Genomic DNA, 11,401 nt, shown 5'->3' on the forward strand with positions numbered 1-11,401 from the left:
GGGGCAGGGGTCTGACCCCATGCGAGCCCATCGCTGCTTCTAATCTTCGCACGAACTGCTGGCCCAGATGCTTTAATAAGGCCGGCTTTTATGGAGGTATGGAGGCCATCAGGAGCACTAATGAAAAAGCCATGCAGTGGGTGCCCCCCCAACCTCCCCCAACCCCCCGCAGGCAGTTTAGGTACGGCTCGGGGGGGGGGGGGCCAGAGGTCACGGCGAGGAAGTGAGCGCGGCTGCCCGGTGACCTCCCGTGTCTGGTGTTGGATCCATTAAGAGCTGGAGAGGGGGTGGGGGGGGGGGGCAAGGGGGAGGGGCCGAATCATAGCTCGCCCGACAACCGGCAAGAGTCCGGCCGCGGCCCAAAACGCCGACGGCAGCCCCCGCTTTTTAAGGGGCGAGAAAAGGGGGAAACACCTCCACATCACAAACAGCTAGAGAGCTGAGCTCTTCTACCTCTTCTACCATGGAACAGCACCTTTTTATTAATCGTCTTACCATTCAGTGGTTACAAGAGAAGGGGGAGAAAAAAAAAAGAGACAACTTAAAATCAAATCAGAGGATGACTGTGAAGTCAGCAGAATGCTGTTGCCACGAAGCAACGCAGAAGTCAACCAATCCAAATTCAACCAATCAGCCTTCAACCGATCCAAATTCAACCAATCCGACTTCAACCAATCCAAATTCAACCAATCTGACTTCAACCAATCAGACTTCAACCAATCTGACTGCGACCCCGCCCTAACCCTGCCCCGCCCACCCACAGTAGCAACACAAGTGATTGGTGAAAAAGGCTGTCACTCACATAGTCGTGGAAAGCCTTGGCCTCGCTGGAATGTTCGCAGGTCTCCCGCCTGTCTGGAGCGGCGCAGTACAGATCCCAGAATACACTGCAGCAGGAAGAGGGGGAGAAGCGAGGCATTAAGACAGCCATCCACGCATACCAATACTCACACAAAAAAAGCTACAACACATTCTCACCAATATTATCATGTTATATACAAAAATAGAACAAAGTTGAGCTGACACCCTAGAACACCAGTAATTTTACCAATTAAAGTTGAGCTTACTGACCAGATTGGCCAATCAAAACTGATCTTACTGGCCAATTAAGAGTTCTACTCACAGGCAGAAGTAATGCTTGGTGGCCAAAGAGTTTGTATCCTGGAGCTGTTTATCTTATATCTGGTTAGAGGAAGGTGGAATCCTACCATTGTGCCAGTTAGTAAGGTACTCATGTGAAACTACTCCATTCAATACCCAGCTGTGCATGTGTATGGTAAAACAATGTATTCTGCACAAGGCTATCGAGGAGGAGTTCAAAACAACAACAACAGTCATCCACTACGATGATAATAAGCATCATCCTCCTCCTCTCCCAGCAGAGGTCAAGGTTCAGATCCCAGTCCCGCCACCGTTCCAGCTGAGGAGACCAGCGGTCGACTGATCAAAGCCAGAGATTTGTTCAATTAAGGGAAATCTCACCCTTAAGGGCTGTGGGGGGCAAAAGGTTTCATCCCGTGCTCGCTTAATCACTTAATTGGAATTAAGCAACCGTTTAACTGGTAAATTAAACAGTTCCCCACTCTTTAGGTATCGACTTAATGGATACCCCCATACGACCTGCTGACTGGGAACTCGTAGATCTGGAGCAAGACTCCAACCAAAGTCACTTTTGAAACGTTATTCATTATTATTCATTATTTTATGAGGCTTGCTTCTAACAAAAGGGAGGACAGCTTACATCACACAAGGTTTAACAAAATCTAAAAATGATCTGATCGCAAGAAAAAAAACAGAACCACTGGTCAGTTCCTAGCTGTGGGGAGGAAGGGCTGTGCATGTTTGCAGAAATCTGATTTGTTGACAGTGATCAGTCTTGCAGGGCTGATTGGTTGCGAGGCCTGGGGCGGCCATATTGGCTCCCAACACCTTCAAAATCAACACTGCAGGAAGAGGGCTGCACCATAGATTCCTCAACAACCTAGAATGGGTGTTTTTCCTATTGTATGAGAAAACAGAGGGGAACAAACAGAAACCGGGGGGGGGGGGGGGTTCGAGCTTGAGCGTAGGACAACACGGAAACGAAAAAGCGATGGGAATAGAGAAGCCAAACGGAAAAACAGATCAGCTGAAAAACAGCAGAGAAGAAGATGTTTAAAAAAAAGATGGCGGTGCAGGGCAACGGGAGAAAGAGGAGAAGAAGAACGTGGAGGAGTCGGCCCCGCGCCACGGTGAGCCGGCGTATAATAAACCCGGGGCTGCATTATCACATCTATCAGCCGGCGTGGAGGAGACCGCAGCCTCGCCAGGGCCGTGCCGGGGGGGGGGGGGGGGGGGGGCGGGAAACCGGCTCAAATCCAATCAGCTCTCGGGAAAATGAAATGAGACGCAAGTTTGCGCTTTGTTACTGAAATAGCAACAGCCAGACACAGGTGCGTGTGTGTGTGTGTGTGAGTGGGGGGGGGGGGGGTGGGGGGGGTGTGCATGTGTGTGTGTGTGTGAGTTGTGAGTGAGAGAGAGAGAGAGAGAGAGAGTGTATGTGTGTGTGCGCGTGTGTGGGTGAGCGTGTGTGTGTGTGTGTGTGCGCGCGTGTGAGTGAGCGTGTGTGAGTGTGTTTAGGGAAGAGGGTGCTTTTACACCAGTGCTGACTGAGAAGGAGGGGGAACTTCTTGGCTGATCTGCTGATCTTTCAGATACAGACCCCCTTATAGGCTGAGGGCATTTTCACATCGGGCCTCCCCGACATCACAGAGCTTCAGACTGAAACCCAGACAGGCAGGGGAGTGCAACAGTCAGGCAACTGAGCTTGTAACTGAAAAGATTCAAGGTACATTTCCAGGTAGGACTCTGCTGTTGTACCCTTGAGCGAGGTACTAGACTTGAATTGCTTTAGAATAAATCGAGCTGTATAAATATGAATACTACGTAAAACGCAAAGGTGACTCTGGATAAGAGCGTCTGCTAAATGCCCATAATAATAAAGTCTTCCATATTTAACAAGTCTTTTCTAAATCACTGGTCTTTCAGTCCTGGAAGCGCACAAACCATAAGATAAATAGAGTGAAGACAGGCAATCGTGTGGTGTCACACATTTACAAGATCCCTACAGATTTCTTTCAAAGATTATTCACTGTAATGAACTTCGGTATCGTCGTTCCGCATCGCGGCAAGACAGCAAGACGCGCCGCCCCCGCTCGAACCGAGAGGAAGACAGGGCGGCAGTGTAGCACAGTGGGTAAGGAACCGGTCTTGTAACCCAAAAAGGTCGCAGGTTCAATTCCCAGGTCGGACACTGCCGTTGTACCCTTGTGCGAGGTACTTTACCCTGCATTGCTTCAGTATATATCCAGCTGTATAAATTGACGCAACATAAAAGTTGTGTAAGTAGCTCTGGATAAGAGCCTCTGCTAAATGCAGGCCAGGGAGCTTTGAGAAAAAAGAACACACAAAAAAAAAAACAACAACGGCAGTCAGGTACTTTTGCTTCCCTGAGCACCAGGTCTAGCCGAGCCCGGGCCTTCACACCTGGACATTCACACGGCACTTCAGCGCCCGCGGGAGAAGCGCTGATCTGGGATCAGCTGTGCCTTTTACTGTAGCTCACAATGGCCGAGCTCAGGCCCGCGAAACCAGGGGATAACTGATCCAGGACCCCCCCCCGGGAGAACACTACAGCTGACTAGCGGCGGCGGCTGACTTTCCTGGTGTTCATCATTTAGCGTTCAAACAATAACAACGAGCTGGACGCTTTAATTTGACGCGCTGTTTATTTCCTCGGCTGATTTAAACGCGCTACGGAGCGCGCCGGCGAGTATCTTACCCCCTCTTTTAAGCGGGAGATTTAGGAGCTGGCGGCCCTCGCTCTCTTCCGCACTTCAGGTGTAACGTACGCACCTCTCAATTGTACTCCGCAGCCCCCTCTGATCAGACGCGGGACGGGACGGCGTGGGGTAAACTTTCACCGTCGCGTGTCCAGAGCGCGGTTCAGTCCGGGACACGTAACACGTAAGCGCGCTTTAAGCCTTTGAAGAGCAGTTTTTTTTTTTTTGGAATGTTTTTCTCAAAATTCTAAGTCGGTGTTCTAGAGCTCCATCGGTTTCAGTTACTCAGTAGTGATTGTTACATCAGCATTAGAATGTTCAGTTAAGAACATCCTAATCACACGCGATACAAAACCACAGTTTTTTTAAGGGTCCATTTTAAGTAGTACGCCTTTGCACGCGTGGTGGCACCTCATAAGCTTGCATTTTCATGAAGTCTGCCTCTGGGGTTTGCATCCATTTTAGTTTGAGGGGATGGGTATTATTACGAAAGGCTGGAACATGTCCAGGGTCAGGCTCCAAGTTAAAGAAGAAAATGAAATCCAAACCCGGGATCTGAAAGATGCAGAGCTCAAATGGCAAGGCTGGGGGCAGAGCGTAGCGGAACAAGGCCAGAGCAAACGATGCCGAATTCGGCGCGGCCGGCGGCTCCACGCTCTCTTCAGACACGCAGACGGCTGTAATACCGAAACATCCTTGAAATAAATTCCCCCGTGCGCCTGGCGTCCTGCATCTAAACAGGACGGAGGTGAACACGCGGTGCAGACCGTGGCGAGGGGGTGAGGAATGGCTTTCCAGCACAAATTACACCTACCTGCGCATGCACACCTACGCGCAGAACACACACACACACCTACACACACCTACGCGCAGAACACACGCGCACACCTACACACACACACACACCTACACACATGCACACCTACACGCAACACACACGCACACCTACACACACGCACACCTACACGCAGAACACACACGCACACCTACACACACGCACACCTACACGCAGAACACACACGCACACCTACACGCACGCACACCTACACGCAGAACACACACACACCTACACACACGCACACCTACACGCAGAACACACACGCACACCTACACACATGCACACCTATGCGCAGAACACACACGCACACGCGTATACGTACACGGGCACGCACGCATACACGCATGCTCGGAGGCATACATGCAGAAGCGCGCACGCACCCATTCTAGACCAGCTAGACACTGCGTTTAGCTACAGCCTAAGGCCCGCAGGTAAGGAAGCGGTGTGCAACAATACAGGCGGGGGTAACACAGCCGAACACATGACAAAGGGGCTCCTACTTGGCCTGGGAGTGGGGGGGGGGGGGGGGGTGGGGGTGGGGGGAAGGACTCTGCTGTTTAACAGGACAAAATGCTGCAATCGAGAAAAAGATTCACCACCCCACCAAATTTTCTGTCAGCGTCCTTTTTTCCCCCAACATTAACACTGTACTGTAAGACACAGGCATCACGCCACTCGCAATCTCTTAAAACAGCACAGAGCAAATCAGCTGTTTTATCATCTCACACTAACATTCCCCTCAGGCAGAACTAATAAATTCGACATATGAAAAGCAGCAAAGAAGAAAAATAAAGGAAATTGAAGTTTGCACATTGCTAAAAGATGAGGAAGGAGGGGGATATTACACGTTTTCATTTATTTAGTTCATATTTATTTATATATTTAGATCTACGCAGTTGTCTTCTCCACATATGAATCGCTCAGATCTTAGAATGGTAAGAACAGGATACTCCTGAAGAAAAACAACAGAACAAAAAAAACAATACTAAACATTGCTATAACAATACTTAAATTGGTCTGCACTTGGAACGGTACTTCTCTCTAGGGTTTTCGACACACTTGTTCCTGGTTATGGTTATACACTTTGTTGTACGTCGCAATGGATAAGAGCGTCTGCCAAATGCCTGTAATGTAATGTAATGATAGCAGTGTATGATGAGTCAATACAATCCACATGAGATGGGGGGTATTTTTTGTGTAGTTTTGTTATGCGCAATATGCCCATCGACAATGTAAGGCCCAGACAACGATGAAACGTTGCGTGAGGTGAAGAAGCCAAGCGGAAACACAACCGGTTACCCAAACTCTGCGGGGCATTCCCCCGAATCCCGTGCAGCAGAGAGAAGCTGAATCTTCAGGGCATTAAAATCGTGAAAACATGTTATTGAAATTAAAAGCCATTTTTTTTTTTGGAAACAACAGGCGCTGCAATGGTACAGGGCAAAGGGGCAGACCAATGCACAGCATCAACTTAAGCCGTATGGAAGAATACAATCCCTTAAATAATCTGAGCCAGGGCTATTACACCACAAAAACCAGACAAGGTTAAAACGTAGTATATGGCTGGACCATACACACGTGATCCGGCCGACCAATGGTGTAACTCCATAACTCGGCCGACCAATGGTGTAACTTCATCACTCACTCAGTCAGTCAGTCAGTCAGTCACAGACATTTGCGTTCGTAGGGCTGGCCCCGCTGCTTTCGGCCAAACCAAAAATAAAAACGGAAGCATTTAAATGTTCCATTTAGTTTTAATGTTTAAATTATTTAAATAATAAATTACAGACAAAAAAAAACGGTATAGGAAAAAGACTACAAATGCACAAGCACAATCTGGCAACCACGACCCACCACGTTCGATACCTGTTCTTAAACAACTGCCACATTCAGAACAGAGTGCACAGGGATAAAGCCAAATTCCTGCTTTACTTTGTAGTTTTTTTTCTTCTTCTTCTTCTTCTCCTCCTTCGAGAGAGAGAGAGAGAGGGAGGGAACTTCAGCTGGAAGTCATTTAAACGCAGCTCTGTGTACACAACGTAATGGCGAGTTTAAGGCATAATACGCGTCGACATTTAGTCAAGACTGGTCAAACACAATCTCTTTATGCGGGAAATTAAAAAGGCTAATGACACCATCAACACCTGCACCTACTCCATAGCCCCCTCTCGACCCCTGTGTCCCCACCGACCCCACTCTCCACACTCACGGATGAGTAACCCCCCCCCCCCATACCCTTATTCAGCCACCCCCACCGCCCCCCCCCCAACAGGAAACAGGCAGAGTCAGAATAGAGGGAGCAACTGGGGGGCGGGGGGAGGGGGGGGGTAGGCTGTTTAACACAAAGGGGAGACTGGAATGTAAGGAGTTAATCCGTTAGGGGGTCTCCTCCGCAAACAAAGGACGGGACTGCAGACAAAGGTTTGGGGGGGGGGAGGGGTTGAGGAAGGGGGTTGGGTTGGGGGGGGGGGGGCTTTCCCTTACCATCTGGACCTTTTGTCTGGGGGAAGGGGGGTTTGAGGGAGGGGGGTGGGGTAGGCTCCCGTTCCACGTGCAGCGGTCCCAGACGGACGCCGCTCCCCCTGGGTCACACAGTCCACCGGGGGCCGCCGGCTCCGTTTCCCACAATGCACCGCTAACCGCCAACTCAGACAGAGAGGAACGAGCCACGAGCTACGATCCCGCTATGAGAACGAAAGGGGCGGGCTGGGGGGGGGGGGGGGGGGGGGGGGGGCGAGGCAGTTCGGTTTCAAAGTTCGTAAGACCAAAAAGAAAAGTCACTTTTCCTTTTCGGTTACCTACAAACCGAGCCCCAACAAAAAAACAACACCTTCCGTGGGGAGAAAACCACACGGGTCCGTTAAGTCCAATTTTTAATACACGGCCGTTGTTAAAGGCGCCCGGTTTCCCGCCAAGTCTGGCGACGGTGCGCCCGGCTGAGAGAGGGCCGAGGAGGAGACGATTCGCGCCAGGCCTTTTTTTGGCTTTTTTTTTTTAAGACGCAAAGAAGCTGAAAAGCTGCAGCACCTCTGCGCATTAAGCTAACAGTTGGCTATAGAAATTCAACCCAAGGTCCGTCATAATTAATTAACTGCTACGCGCTTCCAGAGGAAGGCAGTGAGGGTTCATCCTGCTGCCAGACTACTGAAAGGGCCCAGGCAGAAAGCCTCAAACACGTCCGCCTCCTCTCCTGTAGGCTTGCAGCGAGAAACATTCAGGAAAAACTCCCTTTTCTTCCTGCTTAAATAAACTTAAATAAGTGAAATGAATCCATACATTTAAAAAAAAAAAAAAAAAAAAACTTAACTCACACCATCAGTAGGGTAGTCCAAACAGATGATGTCACAATCAACTCCAATCACCATCAACTCTAATCACTCGAAAAATCCAGACGAGGAACTCCACCTTTTCATTGCCGTACATTACATTACAGGCATTTAGCAGACGCTCTTGTCCAGAGTGACTTACACAACTTTTACACAGCATTTACATTGCATCCATTTACACAGCTGGATATATACTGAAGCAATGCAGCTTTAGTACCTTGCTCAAGGGTTACAGCAGCAGTGTCCTACCCGGGAATCGAACCTATGACCTTTAGGTTACAGGACCAGCTCCTTACCTATAATACAACACTGGCAGCCGCTGTTTTTTTTTGTTTTTTTTCACCATCTGAATAAAGTCTCTGGGTGAGCATCCAGGCCAGCGTGTCTGTGTGTGTGAATGTGTGTGTGAATGTGCGTGTGTGTGTGTGTGTGTGTGTGTGTGTGTGAATGTGTGTGTGAATGTGCGTGTGAAAGTTGCGCTCAGTCAGGAAGCCGGGGGAGGGGGGGGGGCATACGTACCACCACCAGGAGTGCAGGAATCCCGGGGGCTCCCCCAGTGTGATGTTCTTCTCCCATCGGATCTGAGAACGAGAGGGGGAGTCAGAGCGGTAGAGACACCCGCGCGCGCGTCTGCATATACACGCATGTACGCATACAAACATACACACAGAGACATACACACACGCACCATCAAACACAGCATTCACACAGCGCGCGCACACACACACACACACACACACACACACTCACATGCACACACACACTCACATGCACACACACAGCACAGAATAAGTCTCTCATTGCCTCAGTACACACAGGTACATAATGTACATTCACACACACACACACAGCACTCACACACACAGTAAGTCTCTCATTGCCTCAGTACACACAGGTACATACTGTACATTCACACACACACACACACACACACAGCACTCACACATAGAATAAGTCTCTCATTGCCTCAGTACACACAGGTACATACTGTACATTCACACACACACACACAACACTTACACACACAGAGTAAATCTCTCATTGCCTCAGTACACACAGGTACATACTGTACATTCACACACACACACACAGTGTGTGAAATCCGCCCGCCCCCCACCCTACACCTGCACACACACACACACACACACAGCACTTACACACACAGAGTAAGTCTCTCATTGCCTCAGTACACACAGGTACATACTGTACATTCACACACACACACACACACACACAGCACTCACACACACAGAGTAAGTCTCTCATTGCCTCAGTACACACAGGTACATACTGTACATTCACACACACACACACAGCACTCACACACACAGAGTAAGTCTCTCATTGCCTCAGTACACACAGGTACATAATGTACATTCACACACACACACACACACAGCACTCACACACACAGAGTAAGTCTCTCATTGCCTCAGTACACACAGGTACATACTGTACATTCACACACACACACACACACACAGCACTCACACACACAGAGTAAGTCTCTCATTGCCTCAGTACACACAGGTACATACTGTACATTCACACACACACACACACACACACAGCACTCACACACACAGAATAAGTTTCTCATTGCCTCAGTACACACAGGTACATACTGTACATTCACACACACACACACAGCACTCACACACACAGAGTAAGTCTCTCATTGCCTCAGTACACACAGGTACATACTGTACATTCACACACACACACACACACACACACACAGCACTCACACATAGAATAAGTCTCATTGCCTCAGTACACACAGGTACATACTGTACATTCACACACACACACACACACACACAGCACTCACACACACAGAGTAAGTCTCTCATTGCCTCAGTACACACAGGTACATACTGTACATTCACACACACACACACAGCACTCACACACACAGAGTAAGTCTCTCATTGCCTCAGTACACACAGGTACATAATGTACATTCACACACACACACACACACAGCACTCACACACACAGAGTAAGTCTCTCATTGCCTCAGTACACACAGGTACATACTGTACATTCACACACACACACACACACACAGCACTCACACACACAGAGTAAGTCTCTCATTGCCTCAGTACACACAGGTACATACTGTACATTCACACACACACACACACACACACAGCACTCACACACACAGAGTAAGTCTCTCATTGCCTCAGTACACACAGGTACATACTGTACATTCACACACACACACACACACACAGCACTCACACACACAGAGTAAGTCTCTCATTGCCTCAGTACACACAGGTACATACTGTACATTCACACACACACACACACACACACACACAGCACTCACACATAGAATAAGTCTCATTGCCTCAGTACACACAGGTACATACTGTACATTCACACACACACAGTGTGTGAAATCCGCCCGCCCCCCCCACCCAACACCTGCACACAACCAATCAGTCCCCACGACTATGCAGCGAGACAGGAAGTTAAGAGCAGTGTGAGCGTGGAGACCGAGCCGGACCGACTCCAGCCCTCCTCTGACACTTACAGGAGTCTCCAAAAGGCCCTCGACATTACAACACCATCAAAGAAATTAACTTCAATTCAATTACATTTTATTTGTATACCGCTTTTAACAGAGAGCTGTCACAAAGACACTTTACAGAGTAGCAAGGCAAGAGACAGAGCAAACACCAGGCCTGAACCCACAAATAGCAGGTACATCAGGTTAAAAAAAAAAAAAAACTCCCAGTGGGGAGAAAACCAAATAAAAGGTTCCCAAACTTCCCCCAGCAGTACCTCCGCTTCCCCCCCACCAGTACCACTGATACACTACAAACACACTTATTGTGACCCAGTGGTTCTGTTCACCCCCTGGTATGAACGGACGGGCTGGCGAAGCGAAGCGGAACCGCAGCCGGGGCGAACGGGAGCGGGCGGGTCCCCTGGAGGAGCAGGGGCCCTGCGGAAGGGGGCCTCACAGGTGTTAATTGAGGGGCCGCGTCGGGGGACGGGCCCCGGGATGACAGCTGTCTCATTAAGGGCACAACACAGGTGTGTTTCTCCTGCAGCGCGTACCTGTGGGGACCCGAACCGGAGTGTAGAAAGCCGAAAGCGCGGAAAACCTGACGGACGGGGAGCGGATGAGGGGAGAGAGAGAGAGAGAGAGAGAGAGCGAGAGAGAGAGAGAGAGAGAGAGAGAGAGAGAGAGAGAGAGAGAGAGAGAGAGAGAGCGAGAGAGGGAGGGAGAGAGAGAGAGAGAGAGAGAGAGAGAGAGAGAGGGAGAGAGAGAGAGAGAGAGGGAGGGAGAGGGAGGGAGAGAGAGGGAGAGGGAGGGAGAGAGAGGGAGGGAGAGAGAGAGCGAGAGCGAGAGCGAGAGCGAGAGCGAGAGAGGGAGAGAGAGAGAGAGGGAGAGA

The 11,401-nt window shown here is 49.6% G+C and overlaps 1 protein-coding gene across 1 annotated transcript in view; it reads right to left on the minus strand.

Annotated features, from left to right (window-relative positions):
- Positions 1–210: 210 nt before the first annotated feature.
- Positions 211–11,401, minus strand: part of LOC118225200 (single-stranded DNA-binding protein 3-like) — a 34,785-nt gene continuing 23,594 nt past the window's right edge. Inside the window, exons 3-5 of the mRNA XM_035413289.1 lie at positions 8,505–8,566; positions 758–887; positions 211–276 (exon numbers count right to left, since the gene is read on the minus strand). Coding sequence (XP_035269180.1) covers positions 211–276; positions 758–887; positions 8,505–8,566 — 258 coding nt within the window. The remainder of the gene's footprint in view (positions 277–757; positions 888–8,504; positions 8,567–11,401) is intronic.

This window comes from Anguilla anguilla, chromosome 4 (genome assembly GCF_013347855.1).
Source record: "Anguilla anguilla isolate fAngAng1 chromosome 4, fAngAng1.pri, whole genome shotgun sequence".
Lineage (NCBI taxonomy): Eukaryota > Metazoa > Chordata > Actinopteri > Anguilliformes > Anguillidae > Anguilla > Anguilla anguilla.